The sequence below is a fragment of the Hippocampus comes genome, unplaced genomic scaffold, assembly GCF_001891065.2.
Source record: "Hippocampus comes isolate QL1 unplaced genomic scaffold, H_comes_QL1_v1.1 scaffold261, whole genome shotgun sequence".
Taxonomy (NCBI): domain Eukaryota; kingdom Metazoa; phylum Chordata; class Actinopteri; order Syngnathiformes; family Syngnathidae; genus Hippocampus; species Hippocampus comes.
Window position 1 is genome coordinate 7,486,017 of NW_017805824.1, and position 23,852 is coordinate 7,509,868.

Here is a 23,852-nt window from a genome sequence, read left to right on the forward strand (position 1 = left end):
GAGCTGCTTCGACGCTGCGCCGGAGTTGTCACGCTCAGCGGCTTTGCACGTGTGACCGCTCCACAAAATTTGCTCCGGTGTAAAATACATCGCAACAAAATATTTCGGTGCAGCGTCGGACCAAATGTGTGCCGTGTGAACAGGGCTATAATAAGATGGGTTCTTGAAAGAAATGGAAAAGGCCTCAAGGTAGCGAAGTCAATATGTTCACGTTCCAACTGCGACTGGAGCATTGTGTTGTAAGATGCAAACTAATATTGTCTCCGTCTGATGACATAGTGGTACAAGCAAAAATTGCACAGTTGCAGCAATTAATTAAATAAATACTAATCTAAAATCATTCAATAATCGTGAGAACTGACTAATCATTTAGAGACCTTGTTAACAAAATAAAATCGTCCTTGTTCTTGGAATTTCAACCTCATACGAGTCAATATTCTCAGATTTCTGTTGTCTTCCATTTATGTAGACTGATGATGATTGTGTTGAGTTTTTTTTTCCTAAAAGAAAACATTTGCAACCATTAGCAAAACATCTGCTTTTACTGGGGGGGGCTTAAGATTTTTGAAGTTTTAGCAGAACGGACCAAACTTGCAACTGCATCGTTATTTACATTTGTGCATTTTCCGCACTGCCAATTTTAAATAATGTCCTGTTTTGGAAGAAAGGGATGGAAAGAAAATGCTGAGTTAATTTCGATTCATCAATCGACAAAGTATTTGATGGATAAATCAAGTATGAATAATTGTTAGTCGCAGCTGTAAAACATTTTGATCACAGGGAAGCATCTTGTGGAACACCGCAAAAAAAAGTTTTTATACAGCAAAGAATGTATCAAAGTGTAAATGTAGGCATGATTTCCAGAATGAGCGAACATTAAAGGAGAACTAAATGTCCCAAATTTCAAAGCAATATAATATTGTATGTGCCAGCTAGGGCTGTGACTATCAAATCATTTTACCCCAATGACGACTCTAAAAAAAACAAAAACTGAATAATTGGAACAAAGTGTATATTTATCTAAGTTCTATTTCCATCTGATTCAGACTCCATGTTCATTCCAATGTTGACTATTCCAGTTGTATTCACATAGGACGTTAACAGCTAAAAAGAGGTAGAAAATTCATCCAGAAGGAGAATTATGTTTCGAGTCGAGGGACCAAAATATCAATACCACAATCTGAGAGTTGTTCACCCAATAAGCCGAAAGCAGAGGACTGTGCTCTGCGCCTTATCTGAGCGGCTCAGGTTTACGATGAGAGGGCAAGTGGTTTCATTAAATAAAGGGATTTTTCAAGGAGCCACAAAAACATGCCACACACAATCCTACTCAATGAGAGAATCGGCTTATATGCAACAAAGTCCAAAAGTACGGGGACAAAACCCATGTATATTTTTAGACAATGTTGTTTGATTTTAAAAATCTATATATTCGCGGAGAGAAAGGAAAATGATCTTTCACACGCAGTTATCAGTGAAAAGGTATTCAGTGGAACAGGAGTGTTATCAATCTAAGAGAGCAGGCTGATCTAGTGGAAGAAAAGGTATTGCTCAGGGCTCCCAAGCCTGTGTGCTTGCTTTCGGCTCAACAGCTCAGCTCTCTCCTTTCCTCTCCTCTTCTCCCCATTAACCGGCTGACAGAGCCATAATAAACACAGCCTGTCACCTTCAAGGCCTGCCTCTCATTTACTAGAGAACACATGAAACCCCGCTCTCACATTCCCTCTCTCTCCCTGCCTCCCACTTTCCTTCATTTGTCGGACTCATTGGAGCTGAGAAACATGTCCCTGCTGCCGAAGAAGCGACACATTCTGTTTAAAATCGACACTGACCTGAAAATGCATGAATATGAAATGGAAATAGGAATGAATAGTAAAAGAGCTCTTTAGCTCTCAAAACCTCTATCTCCCCGCAGTGGACATCTGAAGGGGGAAAAAAAGCACAGGGGAGACTAATAACCGCCTTGAGAGAGAAGATAGACATTTGTTGGGTAATTGGCTTCTTTTTATTTGCAACGCCATGGTGACTTCACATCTAAAACAAAGAGGGAAGCACAAATTGATGGCAGAAGAGAAAAGAAATCATAGGTGATCTTGTCATCAGAGACACGTGATATATTCATATGTGGTGCAACCTGAGGGATGCACACAGCACGCAATTGTCAGAACACAAACGGAGTATGCGAAAAGAGTACAAAAAGCAGGGGCACTGAAATAGAAATATCAAAAGTAATCTTGACGCTCCCGTTGACACATCAATCTAAATCTAATAAGACAGCTGAGTTGCTTAATCAGTCAGCTCCTATAATTTCAATCATGATACTGTAACAAATTAGAGTGCTTATAGATTTTGGATTCTATTTTTAGTTGGGGTCTTTCAGCTCAGAATTGGAAAGGTTGTGCTGCATTTGTGTATGCACATTTTTAGGATCTTCCAGGGTGCTAAATGAACTTTTTTGAACATCAGCCAATGCGGCTGGTGACTCTCTAAAGTTACAAGCCAATCAGAATTTCTATGGCTGTTTTTTTTTTTTTTTTAACTTTAGCTTCGCTCTATTTATCTACCTCCCTCACAGTCTCTCTGTTTGTTTCTCATGCTGGCTGCACTCTAGACTTGTGTGAAATCCAGGCATTTGCACTGCCAATGGGCATATTAAATGGCATTACATAGCATTACAGCACAGTATTTATTGGAAATGTGAGAGACACTGCCAGGGGTACAAATGACCGAGAACAAAACATATTGTAGAGTAGGATTGGGCATCTCTTCAATTTGAATGATTCCGGTTACAAACAATTCTCGATTTCGATTCTTTTTGAGGTGTCCCAAATACGGCCCTCGTGTCATTTGCCTGCCTTGTACTACAGTACTTCCTTTACTTGTTTTTTTCCTTTCATGAAAGCTTTATTTTTGAAGACCTCATTAAAATAAATTCACACACAAGTGTACATGAATTTACACTGAGCTTCCACTGATGGGCTAACCTGACAAAAGTAGAGCAATTTGACAGCACAGTTCATTTTTAAGATGTGTCAATGTTGGCAATAGACATTTTTTTTTAACCCATCCCATTATGACACACAATTTCAGCCCACTTTAGGCTTTGGCTCGGAGTGAGAGGAAACGGCAAGCTCGTCAAACACAACACTCTGTTTATGTATATGTGTCATGCCACCTCCTTTGCACAATATAATTATAGTGTAAATGTTGCACAAAGGTGACTCTTTATTTAGTTTAACAAAGTTTAGCCAGATGTGTGATTGGCGCCGGGTGAGCGCGCGCACTTCTTCAGTAATCTCAGCAAGTTGATCTTCCGGTCGGCAGACGAGGCACCGTAGCGTTGAAACGGAAATTTAAAATGCAAAAGATTCCAGGAGAATAGTCCCATTCCAATTGATTCCCGAGACTTAACGCCCAACTCTAATTATATTTGACTGACACAATTGCCTCATGCATCACTGGCCAAACTGGCTGCTAAGGTTTTCTCAACAAACACCAAAATTAATTCTAACTTACATTTCGCAAGTTGCAGGGGGATAATTTACAACACCGCCTGCGACTGTTCGATTCATGACACATATACACTACCAAAACAAGTCTCCAGAAGATGACATCCAAGACAATTCCCATTGTGAAATTGTGTGGAAATAATGAGAAATGTAGTTTCCCGGGCAACATTTCTTGGTTGAGGGATAGCTGCTGCGAACACCATCCATCCATCCATTTTCCGATCAGCTTTATCCTCACAAGGGTCACGGGGGTGCTGGAGCCTATCCCAGCTGTCTTTGGGCAGTAGGCAGGGAAGACCCTGAACTGGTTGCCAGCCAATCACAGAGCACACATAGACGAATGACCATTCACGCTCACAATCACACCTAGGGACACTTTGGAGTGTCCAATCAACGTGCCATGCATGTTTTTGCCTCAGCCTCTGCTCTGTGAGGTCAAAGCACTAACCACTGGACCACCAGGCCGCCTGCTGTGAACACTTGATGCGTAATTGTTTGAATAAGGCGGTCAAAGTGTTTTTGTTTTTTATAATTCTCAAAAGAAACTAAAAGATCATGGTTTCAGGCTTGTTGCGCTTGCCAAAAGAAAATTCAATATTTCAGAATCACTAAATTGGAGCGGATATATTTGTTGGCTTTTCAGGTCATTTCATACAAAATCCAAAATTGAAAAGAAGGCCTTTAATCTTATCAAACACACTCTGAAAAGGAATTGTTGTACTTTCACACATTATATCTCTCTGTTGGCTGAAAACCACAAGGGCAGATGTAAGACAGGATGGTGGCTTGCAAAAAAGAAACAGGCAAGAAATCCAAGTCAACAAAACTAAAATGGTTGTAGGTATGAATTTTAATGTAACAATGGCTGTTGGATCAGACGTGCGACATGAGAGCCAAAAAAAAATACATTTGTTCAAATCCAGGTCGAAAGGATAGATGCTTTAAATTAAAGCTTCCTGCTATGTGCTCTGAATGAATAAAGAAAGTTCACTCGCCCCTATGCATACAAGAGACTGTTGGATAGCACCGAGCACTCAAGTTAAAAAGAAAACCCAAAAAAAAGCATTCTTTTTATTTTTGAACAGCTTCACTATTCTCTGACAAAGAACTTATCAGTGTTTGCTTTGCAAAATACAGAACAGAATACAAGAAAGAAATAGTTTGTGCAACTAGCAAGAAATAATTATATATATATATATATATATATATATATATATATTTTTTTTTTATTCATTATCAATTAAAAGGACATCATCCTTGACATAAAGCTTAGAAAACATGTTTAACATTGTATTTGGCAGCAAATGAATTGGATTTCCCGGGTCAACATACTAAGGTTGTCTGGCTGTAAGAATACATGTACTGTATATTGCAGTGCTAGACAGATCAGGGTAACGGACTCAACCCATTTTTTTTTTAAATAGCAATGTATCAACAATTATGGACACCATTGGACTTGGTCAAACGGGATTGTGTTCTTGGTAGCATCTGTTTTGAAGCTGATGCATTTTAAGGGTAGAAAGAGGGCTGAAGTGAATGGGTCTGTCGCTATGTCAAGACCAGGAAGTGGTCGCGACGGCGATTTTTCACCGCGCTAAATACATTCCGCACACAAACGACAGCACAAATCTGAGTAAAGTTGTTTATTTCATCTCTGCAGTATCTCTGCAATACTGTAAGCAGTGAAATCAGGCAATTGTAGAAAATAATGGCACTCGAAGTCAGTCAGTGTTTGAACATGCATTTGGGCCAGATTTTTCAAGAAGTACCCAGTAACAAAGAGTGTCGTCATAATAAAGCTCATCACCCAATGGGCAATTACATAATTAACAAAGCATAACAGGATTCCTACAATTAATGGAGACAAAACAAGTAAGGTAACACTGAAAATGACGTATATAGGGCTGTCATAAGCAAGTCATAATTAATTTGATGATCTATCAATTACTCCATCGATTTCTCGGGGAATAGGTTAATGTAAATAGGTACTTTGTTAAGTAATGCTTTTCAGATGTCCATTGTAGTGGTAAAAGAGGCTTTAATCATTGGAATAATTGTTGATGGACTTGGACATAGTCGCATATGTCTAGAATGAATACTTTGAACACCCACACTCATGTCCTCCACTGCCCTGAAAACGGACAGTTCTTTAGTTTTCAGTGAAAAAATTATTTTGGGTAAACTACCAGTATATTGAAAACAAGTTCATTTCTCAAATGTTTGCTCTTTTAGTTGAATCTTTTCATTCTGCACAGTATTTGAAGTGAGTGTCAGGTCAATTCCAGCATCAGTGAAGTGACAGACCTAGAGAAGAAGAGGCTAAAGGAAATCTGGGCTCCTGACAGACAACCAAATAGCTTTTAACACCCACAATGACCTTCAGGTTAAAAACAAGTGTGCACACAGACACAAATGTCCGCCGGATGTGAACATAAACCATTATGCACTTCCCTTATTACTGGGAGTCATTCTTGGCATTTTGCCATTTTAAATGTCACAGACTCCTCTAGAGGGTAATGACTGATCAACCTCGGCTGGCGTCCAGTATAAGCTTGCATAATTTCTCAATAGGCATTTTTTAAATGCAGATTGAAAAGCAGAAACAAAGATTTAATGATTCTGATTCTGAAATACAGGCTACATTCCCTTTCTATTTCAAACAAAAAGGTTCACATTTGGTAATGATAATGCTTGTTGAAAATGACAGTCCTCCATAGGTGAAAAAAAAAATGTTTACATTGTGTATAATGTTATGATATGGTTCACAAAAGAATATCCTCAAAAAAAAAAAGGAGGTATTATCAAAGAATATCTAATTCTCATATCCTCCAACATGAAATTGCAGTTTATCGCTGACTGACATAGCAAGAGACTGCAAGACAAGACAAGAATAATGCTGCTGAAAGGCACACAGCCTTACTCAGTTTCTCTGTTGAAGATGAGTTGTCATGCTTTGACCGGTGAGAGCCATGAGCATTGGGAATTGAGAGAAAAGAGAAAAGGGCGGTGGGGCAGCTCTTAACGCATGAATATGACAAGATCTTAAGTTTGAAGCCCAACTAATTAAAACATTATCATTGTGACCAGTGCATACTATATGTCAACTCAGGACATACATATTGCAAAACAAAGAACAATTGAAAATTGTGAATCTGATCAGACTTGGAGAGCCATAAAATTATAATTGGGTGGAGTTTGATAAACATCCTATTTCATAAAAGAAACTGGGGAAAAAAGAAAAACAATAAGGACCACCACTCAATATTTTGTCCTGTGAAGAAGAAGCCTGGAGGTTTTGTATCAACACTGACTGTTCTTTGGAACTGTTCATAATTCTCTCCACCTTCAACGAAGAATGCCGCAATTATGCTTTACTGTAGTAGTTAGGGTGTTCGTTTGGTGCTAAGTAGCGTTGTACTTGCTTTCAAATATACCTTTTGCATTCATGGCCAAATCAGCTATGGTTTAAAAGGTTTGAAAAAACACCCTTGGAATCTCCCAAATGCATGGGAAAATGAGTTCTGGTCCGATGAATATAAACTGTCACAAAAACCTGGAATTGGAACTGTGGTGTGTAAACATTTTATGTCAACTGTGTATGGTCTCCCAGAAGACAATAAAAAGCATAAAGTATATATTGTATTTTCACCTCACCAACAAGCTGCCCAATCACACGTATCAATGCAGTTGACACATTGCCAAAAAACACAAGCATGTCACATCAATTATCCAGAACATTTGACTATGTGCCTTTTTATCAGGAGATGATAAGGTAGTGTTAATCTCTGCCAACAATGCAGTTCTGTTTAGTGTTTGGATTGCGCGTTGTCTCACCCAGCCTAGCTGTCACGTCGTGTGGACTGAGAAACTACACCCAGGACAGTATTATGGAAATTTGCCCCCATCTTCGATCATACTATGGCATCACTCAGAACGACTTGCACAGAGCCACTTTTTCGCACAGAGGTATCTCACAAATGAATTATGTGATTGTGTTATTTCACACTTGACTATTTGTGATTTTGGGGATAAAAATGATACCTTCTGTTCTTCAATTTGTTGTTCATTTGAATGCCTGGTACCACTAAAATGTGTATCATGTGTTTTAACAGAATGAAAAGGAAACCTGGAATGCCTAAAGTCAAAGTCTTTGGGCAGTACAAGAATATAACCTATTAAAGTAAGAACTTAAGTGATTTTTACTATCATGGAGAAAAACATGGCCAGATAGCAGGTGTTAAATTAAATGTTATGATATATTTTTGTCGTCATCATACTTGTCTTAACAAATGTATCTTTAGCTGTACCAGAAATTTGAAAGGAACAAGAAACTGAACAAGGTTAGTCCAATATTTTTTCCCCATAACTGCATACGCCAATCTCAAAAAAGAAAAAAAACATAGTACAACATAAGGCAAACAAATGAGTTAAATATGACACAAACTCAACTACTCAAACACACATATGACAAGGATTAATGTCCTTATAACTTCATTCATGACATTCATTGTGCTACGCAATGCATTCTGGGAACCAAAAAGGAAAGGTTTACAGTTGACCCCCACTTTTCATGGGAAATAGGAACCGTGCCTATTGAAATGCTTTGCGGGAAAAATATCATATGATTTTATACATTGCATATTGTTTAAATTAATCAGCTCATTTCTTTGGAATCCACTATTTACTTCTGCCAAAAATCTGCATTGGCCTCATAAAAGCCCATGCAGGTCGGCCCCTCTTACTAATAGCGGGACTTAATGCTCTTTGTGTAGTGTGCTAGGGCACATATTTTTTTAGGCGACACGTGATGTGATGTCAGTTTGCGCTGGCGTGCTATTTAGGCTAGTTTGTTAGCTAATACGATTGATGAGCTAGCTTCATGTGATGGTGGTTTGTGTTGAATAATTTAAGTCCTGAATACAGTCATTGATGTAACATGAGTTCACTAATTTTTTCAGAAAAAGCTAATATTACATCCTTGCATGATTGTGTACATGCTAGAAACATGGCGTTGATGATTTATGATCCTCTCCATTTCACATGCTGACATGCACACTAGTGTATACTCAATTACAAATCACTTTAGAAGGTCAATTTTGACCTATACTGTACGTGCCAGGGCTCTCTGCCAATGCCCTGTGAATAGCAGTATCAGTCCAATTCTGTTACTCACAGTATCTACTAATAACATACCATACCGTCGTGAGAAAATGACTGGACTTTGAGGTAACTGCTTGCGCCTTTTCCAGCCCAAGAAAATGTACTGCGTTATTCTCAAACTCCGAGTCAAGTGTCAGGAGTACCAAAGCAGTGCCCTTGATGATGCCACCTCAGTGACAAGGTATCGTCCATCAGAAGATTCAGTGATTCAATTCTTTGACAGCATCCATCCCATTTGTGCCACAGTTTGCAGGCTTACTCAAAGGCAGATGATCGCATGTTTTATAAAACTTTCACATATCCACTTTAGGGAAGAAGCTAACCACATTTGTTTTCTCTTTTTGAAAAAGGCAGGCAAGTGCAGTATATTCTCATTTTTGAGGTTGAATTTATGTAACCCACATGTTTGGAATAAGTGCCTCATACTTTCTCATACTCACTGTTGCTGACTATTGTTCTTTGTTTGAATATAACTTCATCAAGTCTCTTCTAACATTTCATTCTTGGAAAAAAAAAGGAAAGGATCATTCCTGCAGATATCATATCGTTTCTGTATCGGACAGTAGGCTGCAATATCAGTATCATATCGGACGTGAAAAACTTGTATTGGAACACCCCAAATAATTAGACTAATGCCAATTGTCTGCAACTGTTGTAAATGGTTTAAGTACACTGAGTTAAGAACATTTAGCCAATTAACCAGTTGGGCTGCCCACACACAAGTCAAGCGTGTGTACCAGTACACCATCAACGACCCATGCCAATAAGTAATATTGTCTGGTTCTGATCAAATTGCTGCTATGATAATATAGCCATGCTATTCTCCACCACTGTTTATGTTTGCATCATATAAACCACACTGGTTATTTAAAATGGCCAAATTTCAGATGAGATGGATTTGTCTGATGATAAAACTGGTATTCACACAAGTAAAGTGCAGGTGCAGTGCAGTGAAGTGAGAATCTGAGCAGTGTTGTCCAAGAAAGAGAGCTGTGCATCAAGAGGCTGCCTCACTCAAAAGTGACTAATCTGCTTTGCAATGTCACGACTCGTATATGTTTTGACAATTTTTTCAGAAAAAGCTAATATTACATCCTTGCATCTTTTTTTTTTTTTTTTTAATAAAATGGTGACTTTACCTCTCAATGTGTGCATCTTTCTTTCCACAAATTCCACCTATACTTTTTGAAAATATTCCAAAGTTGAACAAAAACAACAAGGTGGTTGCAGACTTAGGCCAAGATTTGACTACCCCTCACTGAAACCAAACCACTAATCTAATGCATCTGGGAAGATCTGAACGTAGCACGACTACATAAACAATCGCTCTCAGGTCTTGCAGCAGAAGCAGAAGTCATATGATGTGTGTGGCGGTGATAAAAAAAACACAACACAGCAACAATTTTACATCCCCTACATACAGACTGGCTTGTCCTCCAAGCAACCAGGAAATAAAAAAAATCTCTTGGAGAGAACGCGGAATACTTTGTGTGTGTGCGCCTTTGTATCCCTTGTAGTATAGTTACCAGCATTAATCATTTACATATTCATTTAATGTGTGTATAGCAGCAAGCATGCAAAATTCAGTATAGACCATTACTAAAAAGTGCCTGAGCCTATTTTGATGCACTTATTTTCCCCTGTCATGAAAAGAGATTGGACTTACAGATCTTGTGCTTCCCTTTCATTGGGAATTTCACCAGCAGCTCCAGGGGGTTAGTGCAGATGAAGACAAATGGGGAAGCAGACTCTTCACATGTACTAGGGAACTGTGGGTAGAAATGGAGAGAAAATGGCATTTAAATGTTGACTGAGCGTGACCATATTTTCCACAGAATGTTTAACTGTGATCCCCTGTATCTCTACAATGAATCATTCAGTGTTCAAGCACATCATGTCAACTGACTTAAGCCTACCAGGCCCTTCTACACTATAACTGTAACTGGGAATAAGACAACATGCACTCAAACCAACACCAACCGCAAATCCTGAGTCTTTTTCAGAGTCAGCGCAAAATCAATTATTGACTTATCACAAAGTTTGCATGCAAAACAAATTTGTAATAACGAGAAGATGTTTTCCTTAGCCCGAGAGACAAAGGGAAACTATTTCTCCATGTGTTATTGATTGGTCTCTCAGGTAAGAGTAGGGAATTGACTGACACAGTGACAAAGGAGTCATCTTTTCCATCACTGGCAGCCAATGTCTCTCAGCTCATCCAATTTCCCCCGGTACTATCAGATAGTGCCCATGATTGCATCGAGGCAGCCAGGAAGCGGCTCTCTTCCTGACAGCATGCTTCCACTCCCCCACGCCTCCCCTCTCACTTAATCACAGCCTCTCTATCTCCCTCGAAGGAGCACTGAAGGTTGTGACAAATTTGGGGCTTTTAGGGGAGATCAGCAGAGTCAGTAACCCAGCCATATGGTCTCTGACAAACTGGGAAGAGATGATAGAGATATTCGTTTCAGATTACAGTCTGTGACCGCTGGACCAGAGTGCAATACACAAGTGATAAAATATGTAAACACTCAAGGGTAGTCAAAGATAGATGGTGACTCGAGTCAAGCCCTTTCTCTCCTTCATCCTATTGTACATTCCAATTAAATTAGGGTCTTGTGGTCAAGTACACCAGCCTCAGGTTAGGACATTTCTAACCGTCCTTGAGGAATTTGACCGCTGCTTTTTTAAAGCTGATGGTGGTGAAAATACAATGAAATTTGGCTGTACTTTATTTCTTTTTTGTGCCAACATTAGTTCAAAGTACAGTAAAATGAACCAATTAAAAAGCATAGCAAAGCATAACCTGTCCAAAAACAATCGATTGTCACTAACATTTATGTGCGCATGTATATGTGTCCACAAAACATATCCTGAAAATATTAGAACGAAAGTCACAATATTTATTTTATTCACATCGCAAGAGTCACCAATCTTCATTTCACCTCCGAGAGCAATGGTCCCCAACCGCCGGTACCAGGCTGCGGTGGGACGCACAATTGAAAGAATCACACACTTAACAGTACTTCCGGTTTATTATTCAAGGCTGAAGAATATTTTCTTTTGAAACAGTCGTAGACATTTTTGCAAAGTTTCTTTGCAACGGGGGAAAGGCCCAGTGATGAAAGAACACAAGGGCTTATGACCAAGAAGAAAAAAAAAGGTGTATTTCACAGACAAGAGCAGGAGACCTAATGAAATATGGATTTCTCTGCACCATAAGCGGCGAGCTGCTCTTGATTTAGCGTTATGGAGAGTTATTCATGGGCTTGGTTTGTTCTGCGGTGCCTTGTAATACTGGTGCATTTCCAGAGGGTGCTACTAAAATACAGTGAAACTCATCTACAACAAAACCTACATGTGCGAAAATAACTCCTACTGTGAAAAAACCATCATGCATTAAAGCCATTCCCCATTTTCTGCTTCCCTCTACAACGAAAAGTCCCCCTGTTGCGTAATACGAAATCCGATTCTCCACCCTTGCCTCGTAATGACATTCACTACGACGATAACAAGTCTTCCGCAAAAGTCCAATCCAACCTCAGCCTGTCACAGCGACTCCTACTGCTTAGCTAGGAAACGGCAACAACCACCACACTGGCTTACACATGCGCAGTAGTACAGGAAATATTTGTTATTGTTAGCACGTGGTTAGAAATGTCATTCGTAGTTTCAGACACAGCACAAACGTTGCATTGCTTGGTATAAAATGGCTACAAAACGGACCTTTGCAGAACAAGACTCTTCACAAGGAATCAAGAAAAGAAAAGCTTTAACACTTGAAGACAGGATAAAAGTAATAAAGATGAAAGATGGAGGAAGCAAACTAAAAGACATTGTGCAGGAAATTGATGTAAGTGAAAGTGAATGCTGATTGTACATTTCACAATTTCTTTCCCTTTTTTTTCTTTCTACGCTGGCTATATGAAGTGTCAAATAAGTGTATGCTCATACTTATGCGCTATTGGAATAAAAATTAAAAGTACACATCTACGTTTTTTTGTGTGTGTTTGTGTTTACGTCCGAGATAAAATTCGCTATAGTGAAAAGTCCCCTGTTGTGAAAAATTTCTGGCTGCAAACATGATTTCGTTGTAGAGGAGTTCTACTGTAGTTACATAAAAATATGGCTCTGCATTTAATGTAGCTTCACAAAATACCACAATTTTTGTGTTGCTTGTATCATTCATAAACCTCAGGTCTGTTCTGTGGCGTCTGTTGTGTGTTTAAACATTATCTTACTGATCATATTAAAGCGTTGTTGTTTGCCTTGTTACAGTGTTGGTGCCTAAAGGAACATAAAAATACACAGTGGATACTCGTTTGTTGTGGTGGCAGACGCGTGCAGTTCAAAACGGGCATTTCCGCAGTTGTGGGCGTGAACACAGCTGACTTGCATTCCGGCCAGTGGATGCGGCTCCTATCGGTTAACATAGCGGAAGAAGAAACTGACTTGCTGGAGTCCATGCAGGAGACTGACGCGTGCAAAGTACGCTTATAAGGAACTGCAGGAAGATCTCCACTGGTGGATGATGTTAAGTTGGCCACAGCAATCACTGATCACCAGGGGCCTGGGTTGGTGATTTTAACAATATAAAAACATTTTTAAATTCACGTGTTCAATGAATTCATTTGTGGGTGGCCCAGTGGTTGACTCGTTAGCACGTTGGCCTCACAGTACACAGGTGCAGGGTTCGATTTCGGCTCCGGCCTTCCTGTGTGGAGTTTGCATGTTCTCCCCATGCCTGCGTGGGTTTTCTCTGGGTACTCTGGTTTCTTCCCACATTCCAAAAACATGCATGATAGGTTCATAGAACAGTCTAAATTGTCCCTTGGTGTGAGTGTGAGCGCGGATGGTTGTTCATCTATGTGTGCCCTGCGATTGGCTTTCAGAGTGTACCCCGCCTCCTGCCCGACGTCAGCTGTGGTAGGCTCCAGCATGCCCCGCGACCCTTGTGAGGATGAACGGATCAGAAAATGGATGGATGGATGGATGGATGGATGGATGGATGAATAGAATAGAATTGATTTGTACAATAATTCAGAATGTTTGATGCAAGCTGTTGTCATATCTGTGAAATAACGATGAAAACACATGCCCGGAGCACAGTGCTCTCTGTATTTCGGTCAAATTTACCCAAAGCACTTTACACCAATTGCGCTACAACTTAGACCTGCTTCCAGTAGGCATAAAGTTTAGTCTACTTTCAACCACCAAATTGTCTAGTGCATCAAGGGTGTTTAAAATAAAACATACTCAGTCCACCGCAGCGCAGTTTGCTAAATTCTCAAACACACTAAATGAGGCTTGCACCGGCACAAAACTCAAGATGCGCCAGTTTTTACGTCCGAGCACATAGGCAATCTCAACAAAAATAGAGCCCAAAGAATCACAGCTCGAAAGTATTGAGGAAAAATCGTGCATGGTCTTAAATTTAAGATGAAACCAGAAACCTTAGTTCCTATGAATCCCCCATTCCCCTCCAGCTGACTATTTTTTTTTTTTTTATCCTCCATTAGCTAATTAGCATTTTAAGCCGTTGAATGTGCTACTTTGCCTACAACCCTCCCCCATCTAGTTTTTTCAATCCCATGTTAATCAAAAGGGCACTTTACATTGTGGTTGAGTGACAAGACGCTTCGCTAAAGCACTCCATATTCATCGGGAAGGCTCTAACAGAGTGAAAGAAGACTTGCTTACAAATTCAATTGATGTTGCGAGAAACACACACATGCACACACAAATAGGATATTAACTAGATTCACATGAAAAGACTGCTGGTGAGAATAACTGCCAGATCAAATTAATTTATGGGCGATCCCAGTCCAAGTGGCAATTCTTCAAATAACTCATGTCAGAATGAGGGTATGTTCGGTCTGTGGCAACAAAAATCTGAGGCGGTGCATTCGTTGTGACATGAGCATTAAAAATGCATGCCTTGAGTTTTACCACCAGTTACAGATGATTCTCTGCAAAATAAAGCTATGCCGTGGATGACAGTGATGCAGGCGGCGACGTATATTCTACAATTTAACAAAAGTTTATAAAAGATGATTTATAAAAACAATACTAAGTAGAAATAAAAGAAAAATCGAATGGAACCTTCACAACCTCAAGAGACAATTCAATAAAAAAAGTTCACTGATCATTTCACTTTGAATTTCAGAAAGGACAGGACAGCAACCCCACAGACCAGAAGGCTGAAATGAATCATTGCCTTTTCAAAATGATAGGTGCTATACAGTATATGGTAGGGGCAAAGACAGTGCACATATTGTAGGGGGAAGATGTTAATAGCCTAAAAGCATAATTGCTCAAGTCATTTTTAACTTACTTTCATAACTGTAATGACAAATATGAATGTGCTTGCTAGAACTTGCATTTGTTCTTTATGTCTGTATAGATTCTCAGTCATTCAGGTCATGGTAATCTGCAAAGGTTGAATTAAGGCAACTCGACATCTGGAATTTCAAAACTGACTTTCAAAATTATGCTGTAAATTGAAGGATTTTTTATCGTAACCAGCAGGTGTCCATCTACTGCAACATTATAAGAGTCACATTATGTGGTTAAGTCAAATAGCATTTCTTGTATAACATGCACCAACAAGGGGTGTTTAAAAAAACAAACAAAACATTTTTAGTTACGCATTTTTAGTTAGTGCTCGCGTGTGATTAGTGTAAAAATATGTCAAAATGTTTTTACGTCATCGAAAAAAAATCCATAAATGTTTAAAAACAATGAAAATTGTTCTTGCTATGAATGTACCCTAATACTCTTGAGCCTGTGCATTGTTTAAAACCTTGAATTAAGCTTAATGTGTGCACTATTCATCCATGTCTCAAGCTTATGTACCATGGGTTAGTAACAACCCCGGCTTTTTACAGAAGTAGAAAATCCAGAGCCATTTCTTTGAGGAAAGGAAGACAAACTTGGAGTCCATGCATGTCAAGTAACAGCTCAACAAGCTAACAGTGTACCCTTTTGCAGCTTTCTACAATGTCTCTCTCTCTGACTCCACTCAAGCTGCTGTCAGCAATTAAGGGCAGCAGAAACAAGTAATCTCCTTCTGGGCGACAGGGCCAGACCAGAACAGGCATGTGGAGAGGGCTATGCTGCAGGGGGGGAGGGGAGGAAGTGGCAGTGGTATGTGCGTGTGTGTGTGTGTGTGTGTGTGTGTGTGTGTGTGTGTGGTTGGTTGGCCCCAGCCAGGCACTGCTTGGCTGCACACAATCTCAGCCCAATAAAAAGGCCTTCATTGGCAGGGAGCAACTGAGCCAGACGGGCTGGGAGCATGTGGCTTTTAAAAATGAGTAGGGCGGATTGAAGCAGGAAGGAGGGTGGGGGCGGGGAGAATAAAGAACCAGAGAGTAAACATACAGAATGTGATATGGTGAGAAAGACAGAAAAGAAGAGGAAAGGTAGGGTGAGGAGGTTGAAACAAAAAGGCAGATGTTGATGGATACTGAACTATACATGGTGAGACTTCTTGGAAGCACGACTGTAACCAGTCCTGTCAAGGCTGTTTTTCACGCGGGGAGGGAGAAACAGATGGGTCGTCTAAGATATGAGCTACATGTGGGAGGTGAAAGGGTGTTGTTGGGAACTGTGCGCAGAAGCAATTGAACGCCAAATGTTCTTTAATCTATCATGTTCAGTAAGCAACACAAGCCTGCTTTTTTTTTTTTTTGCATTCATTAACCCTTCTAAGAGAACACAGCTGCCCTAAGGAAACTTCACAGAGCTGCTGTTTATAGCATTATAGCACGTTATATCATGATTATTTGTTCCCCCCATCACTGCATAAGAACAGACGACACCACGCACAAACAAGAAAACCCAAACAGAGGGCTTGTATAGTAAACATAAATAGAATACTTGATTTTTTTCTTGTTCTACATTTCAGTTCAAAATATTTGTCTTTGTCTTACACATTGAATATACATTATTCTCTCAAAAGCTTTAAAGCTATTCGAAAATAAGGGTACTTCAGTCTGAACAGGCAGTTAATTGCAAATCATGCATCGTTGATGAATCTCAAGCACAAGTTGGATGCGATGCATGGTGATGATTAAAAATTAAACAGTCCTTCACTGACAGAATCAACTGGTGTCAATTTGGAGAGTGAACATTAATTATCTGGGAGTTTCAAAGATCAGCTCAGAATGTTTGCATTTTTATTAGCCCTCCCAGAGAGGGAGGGGGAACCTTCCTTATTAGTAGCTTTTATTACTGTGCAGATGTCCGTCTGTTCAAATGTTAAACTAACTCACATCTCTTCAAAATTATGTTTCAGTGCAGCTTCATTGACATTTCACTCCACAAAAGGCATCCATCCATCCAGTCATCCATCCATCCATTTTCAAATCAACTTGTGCTCACAAGGATTTCGGGATGTGTTGGAGCCTATACCAGCTGTCTTCGGGCAGTAGGCGGGAGACACCCTGACCTGGTTGCCAGCCAATCGGAGGGCACACATAGACAAACAACCATTCACACTCACAATAACACAAAGGGACAATTTAGAGTGTTCCATTAACCTGCCATGCATGTTTTTGGAATATGGAAGGAAACCGGAGTACCCAGAGAAAACCTACGCTTCCACGGAGGGGGGCATGCAAACTCCACAAAGGAAGGCTCCACAAAGGAAGGCTGTAGTTGGAATCGAACCTGCACCTCTGCACTGTGAGGTGGGTGTGCTATGTACGTGCGTGTGCATGCACGTGTGCATGCACGTGTGTGTGTGTGTGTGTGTGTGTGTGTGTGTGTGTGTGTGTGTGTGTGTGTGTGTGAATGAAAATTCATTTCAACATCACGCTTGACACTGATATAACACTTAAAATTCCTGTGAAAAACATAACCGCAATGAGCTATTCTGTACAATCAACTCCATGAGTCTGAAGGATTTATTGGAACGGCCTAAGTGTAATTATCACGTGGAATGTTGAGTCCACATTCTGCTGGGAGAGGTATTATAATCAAGTGTATGCATTCTTGTTTGCATAACAATTCAGCTCTGGGAGAATTTTGGTTAAAAGCCAGCCACAGATTAGCCCCTCAGCTAGCACTAGTGCTGACAGGTGCAGTAAAGCCATGTGGTTTTCACAAAGAGATTCACAGAGACTTTCTTGCACAGCTCACTTCGACTTTCCCAGCCATGTTTATGACTTCACCTCCTGCGGTGGCCCTCTGGCAAGAAGCAAACAAGACTGCCTGACAACAATGTAAGCTTTTGAATCTCAAAGCGGTAACTGTGGGAACATCCGAGCAGGAAGTGTTGTCTCTTTCAGTCATTTACGCATCTGTTTGCCAAGTGTTGAAATGACGACTAAATTATGAAGAAAAGACGATCGCGAGACTATGCATAAAACTCAATGCGCAGCAGGCACCCTGTTTCCCGTACAACACACACATAACTTAGGGGTTTTCCTGCGTTCAAATTTGCGTGGAGGCCACTTCCAGCTAATTTTGTGCCGCCCCCAGCCAGACCAATTGATATCGCTTGACCGAATGTGAAATATCTCAATGCGCCGCATGTCCCGTGCGTGTTCATCGTGTTTGTATGTGGGAGGGAGTGGCTTCACTTTGGTTCAAGAGGACAAGAGAAGGAGCACTCGTTCTCCATCCCAAAAAGTTTACACGACGCCAGTCAGCCTGGTGGTCGACCGTGGTTGTGTTGGCAGCTAAATGCTGTCTTGGTTGACACTTTGAACAGCTGTAAACAAGCAACATGCCATTTGAGGCACAGATTTCTAAAAGTAAACTTTCATTCATTTATGTATTTTTTATTTTATCATAGTAGACGTTTTTGTGTCGGTGCGTCACTGTGCAGCAAGTGAAGGGGGACATATTACATTAGTGTCGGCATTGAACCGTTTAATACAGGATGCCACAAACTCTTTGGAAATATAAAATGAAAATCCATGTTTTCCTTTTTCTTGTAATTTCTGTAACAGACAATTGTTGAACCAGGTCGAAGCAAGACCAAACCGCCTTATTGTATGGTGCTTTAATATTAGCCATAAATTTTGCAAATAATGTCCTAAAATTGAGCTCCAGTGACATTATGCCATCAACAGCAATAATTCCGTTTTAGTTTTTGCTTGATGATACATCTCCAAAGAGCAAGTGAAGGAGGCATTTTCACAATTTGCTTCACTTTGTCACATCCAATATGGATGGAACTCGTACCTTAAAGCAGGGGTCTTCAATCGCTGGCCCGCGGGTCATTTTGTGCCTGGCCGCACAGAAAGAATAAATAACTTACATTCCTTCCGTTGTATTCATTTTGGTATCTGAAAGATGTTTTATTTTGAAAAATTACCGGATTCTCTGTTACATCAGTCTACAGTATGTCACTCTTGACACAGGTGAATGCGCGCTTCTCGTCACGGGATAGGTTACCGCATAAAAAACAAACGTCTTTGAAAAGTTTTTTCGGGAATCGGAAAAGGCGCAGCCAGGAGACAGAAGAGGAGCCTATGACTTTCAAGAATGAGAAGGCTACATTTAATAGACAGTATCAGGAGTCCGATTTCAAATACGGCTTTATCTCAACGAGAGATTCACACGCACCAAGCCTACTCTGCATAATAAGCGGGGATGGTGAGTCGTATTTTTCATGCACTTTTTATTTGCGGCGTATCTTATTTTGAAGGCACGTTTAAATGTCACCATAGCGACCACAGAATGTTGCGGCCAGATAGGACGTTCCTCATGTCATGATTCGTGTTTATTATTATGTTTCGAAAACACCACACTTTCCATGCAGGCCATATCATATTATATTGTTGTATCTATCCGGCCTTAAATGGTCGGTCCCTGAAAATATTGTCTTACATGAAGCCGGTCCGTGGGGCAAAGAAAGTGAGTCGATTTAATTTACAGAATACATGCACGTCATGGCGCATGGTCAAGATGGTACCACTTCTCCCTCAACGTGAGCCAGGAAAAACTCGGATATTTCGAGACAGCAAGTAGACAATTACAATTTAAGCTTGCAAACCATGACTTAAATTAAAAGCGAAGAATCCAAGGAATCAAAGTCCTCAATACATTTCAGGTCCCATCAAATATTTTCTTTTTGCAAATCAAGGCCACACTCCCAGTTATTCGTAGCACAGGTGCTGTTAGCAAAAAAAGGTCTCATTTAACCAAAAGAAACAAAGTATTTCACAGCGAGCATATGATTTTATCACATGGTAATTGAGATGGTTGATGAACATGCCAATCTGTCTCGGCAGGGGAATGGTTGCTTTGAAATTCAGTTGAAGCTTTTCCCTGTGTGTTCATTCAAACTCTGCGGAAATGTAACTTTAAAGGCAATCACGGGAGGAATTTTGAAGAGAGCCCCATCCTTGAATTCTTGATTTCTTCTTATTGATGACAAGTTTAAAATGTCCATATGTCCATGTGCTTAGTTGTTACCTTGAGTTGGTCACCTACTTTTGAGCTAAAAACAGCTTCCACCTTTTTTTTTGTTTTTTTTTTTACTTTGGACCATTGCGGTTAATTCGTGCGGTGTTTTACTGCTATTCCATTAGGCCCAAACAGTGCCACACCAGACCACTCTGCCTGTCCTGGCACCACACTACAAGTTTCTTTTCCATTACAAGAGGCGCGGGCTGGGATGGGTGATGGATCAACTGAAGTCCGTAAGCATGCGCTGCACAGTTCAAGCTGCTAGGGTTCTGGCCATAACATTGCACAAGTGATGAGTCTTGGCCACTGTTTTTGTGGCAATTCAAAATAAGAATTGCCATTGCATGATGTGGCGATGTTGCATAGTGCAGCCTATCAAATGGACAAAGCTTTCACAATCTGTATACACGAAAAATCAATTTCCGGGCTTAAGACATATATTGTATTTTTATGACTAGGTGGCGCCTGTCATAAGAAATAAGGGAGATGCTTGTTCACGGTTTGAATGTGTGCAAAGACACGGGCGGGGCATGAAGGATGTAGATGTAATAGAAAACCAATACAAGTGGCTTATATTTCACATGATATTTACAAGGTCATTTGCATTTCACAGAAAGTATGGAATTCTAGAATGAAGTGTTCAACTTGCAGGACTGAATGGGCATGAAGCTATGATGATCATGTGGATTAGTTGAATTTTAGTAGTTAAATAAATACAAAGTTTTGAAATCAATGAATAATTGTTTTATTATAATCACACATTAGAATCACACAATTATTTTAGTATAAAATAATTGTGATTATTATTATTTCCAAAATCATCCAGCCCTACTATATTTTGAATTGGCTCCTTACATTACTCAGGATTAGAAATAGTTTTGATTTCCTTGAACGGGACAGATTTATATTAAATAAAAAAAATAAATAAATAAATTTAGCCTTCTAAAAGCAGTTCCTAAAATGTCAAAACTGAAATTAAGATTAATGGCATGATCAAATTCGCTCCTGAATCTGATTTCCAACTGTATTTTTCTCAGAACACTCCCATTTACTGCAGAAAATATCAAACAATTTTATTTTATATACTTCAGGCATCTCGGAATTTCTCATGAATTCAAATATGCAGCTGAATTGAAGCATATTTCAAGCATAGTTTCAGGTCTTTGTGGAGATCTTAAACCAATGTCTCATAGTTGAAAACAATTCGACAATTTTAAATATAAAGTAATGAGACAAGGGGATGATGACCCTGTATAATTTTCTTATAATTGAATGTACTGTAAATTAAAAATAAATTCAGAGGGCCTAATTTAATACAAAAAGATTAGCCTGAATTCTGTCATGAACAAAGAGTCTGTTTGTTTTGCAGACAAAAAATTGACCATGATTTTAGACAAGTATTAATGGCTGAAGGTAGTTAAAACTAAAAGTCAAGTGGCAGCATTATTCAAGTAGTTATGCTGACTTGCATTATTGCTGCACACACCACCAGAATTTCAGTGGAAAGGAAATGATGTTGCATAGAAATCAATATTCTCCTCAACAGACTAAATCTGCAAAAGCGTTTGATAGCATATTTGGCCAGTGGAGTGTGGCAAGAGCTTCTGCCTGATATGGTTCTATATAATTACCAAAATATGAGTGGGAACATCAGGCAATATTTAAAGCAAGGGGTAAAAAAAGCCTCATGGAGTAAACAGATTTTCAGCATGATCCATATTCGCTGGGATTGTATCTCCAAAACGATCACTTTTCAGGAACCCCCCAAAATTTGGGGGTGAACATGAGGACTGAAAAATGGCATCCATGGGAGAGTTGCTGTCCAAAAAGAACACAAAGGCTTTTGTGTTCAAAGGCTACCTCACATTTGCCAAAAGACATCTGAACGATCCTCAAAACTTTGGAAAAACATTCTGTGGACTGACGAGTCAAAAAGTGAATTTTTTGGAAGATGTACAGTCCGTGTCACCTGCCGTTAAAATGGCACAGCATTTGATAAAAAGAACATTATGCCAACAGTGAAGCATCGTGGTGGCAGTGTGATGACGGTCTGAGGCTGATTTGCTAGCTCAAGATCAGGACAAGTTGCTGTGATTGATGGAACAATGAATTCTGCTGTCTACCAGAAAATCCTGAAGGAGAATGTCAGGCCATCTGTTCGTGACCTCAATATATATATATATATCATCGCGGGGAGTACGTTCCAAAAAGAACCCGTGATAAGTGAAATCCATGAAGTAGGATTTATTAAAAAAAAGCAAAAAAATGTGAGAGGGAAGAAATTTAAAATTTATTTGACAATAAAGTTGTGCTTGATACTTGATAGTCAGCTTTATTTTTTACAGTTATTATACAACACTGAACTATGTATACAATGCAGAGGCGATTGCTCTAAGACTGCAAGGGAAGCTCAACTTCCCCTAAAATGTCAAAAAGTACCGTATTGGCCCAAATATAAGACGGCCCTGATTATAAGACGACCCCCTCTTTTTCATGACTCAAGTTTGAAAAAAGACTATTTGAACACCAATTTAGTTTTTACACAGAAAATAATTACAGTACATCTGAAACAAATGATTATAACAATATATGTGAGAGAAAAAGCATGTTATTTTGCCTCATTCAAATCTAAAGTGCAATCACATTCGTAAATGAATGGCTTCTGTTTTTTTAAATGTAAATTACATCATAGCTTCTCCTCAGCTGCTGGTTAACCTGGCCGATCTTCGACCCACTTTTCTCCAGATTGTCACTACGTTTCTCCATTTTCTGTCTCTTCTATTATTTTCTTCTCTTTTCGTTCTTACTGTTATTTATTTTTTTTCTTCGTGCTACCGCTATTTTTATTTTTATTCTTCGTGGCAGGGGTTCACTTTGGCCTGGGGAGTCAAGTTTAGCATTCGCTTCAATGATATCTGGCACCATCTTGCGTCGTCTTATTTCAATGAAAAAAACACCGTCTTATATTCGGGCCAATACGGTAAGTGATCAAATTATATGTGTGTACTGTACGTACAATTGTGTGGACATGTCATTGACTAAATATGCGCTACAACGCACTCAACTTTTGTTCCGAATCAGCTTCTTATTACTGGTTACGACGCGACTCTCTTCTCATTCATTCCCGCAGCTTCACTGTGCTTTAAATTGTGTGGACGCTGAGCGTCTACAGCGCGGACGCTGGGCGTCGAGAAGGTTGTCCCACTATTGAAACGAGACGAGTCATTGGATAAATGCTGGTTTTGTCCCGCCCATCGGACGCTTAGCGTCTCTGGGAGTGTATGGACAGTGGGCGTTTATGGGCTGGCCCGGACGCTGAGCTTTTCTGCATGATGATTGGATGATCTGTCTGAGGCTGAATCTCTTTTTGATTGACAGCAAAATGAGTCAATCACCGATCTTTTAGTGTCGGCATTCATGGAAGCATTTTTCAATTCTGATTCTGTTCTGAGTTGAACTGGAGACTTCTTCTAATCATCTTAGCGACATTCTCTTTGTTGAAAACGACTAGCGACAGATTCATATTTTATTTCTGGTGTGTTTTATTGTAGTTGCTTGTGTTCGCAGACTGACTTATATCACCACAGTTAAGACCCTGGAAAAGACGCCTGTTAGTATGACAGGGTCACCGACCATTTTCTTGAAAAGGAACGGAGAGTAAAATTCACGTATAAATAAACGGACACATTTTGTGATGTAGGCCGAAATTGACAGCATCTGTCACTGATAAACACACACACACATATATATGTGTGTGTGTGT

The 23,852-nt window shown here is 39.7% G+C and overlaps 1 protein-coding gene across 2 annotated transcripts in view; it reads right to left on the minus strand.

Annotated features, from left to right (window-relative positions):
- Positions 1 to 23,852, minus strand: part of trip4 (thyroid hormone receptor interactor 4) — an 84,981-nt gene that overhangs the window by 38,049 nt on the left and 23,080 nt on the right. For both annotated transcript variants that reach the window (XM_019886913.1, XM_019886912.1), the window contains exon 12: positions 10,336 to 10,438. In XM_019886913.1, the coding sequence (XP_019742472.1) occupies positions 10,336 to 10,438 (103 nt within the window). The remainder of the gene's footprint in view (positions 1 to 10,335; positions 10,439 to 23,852) is intronic.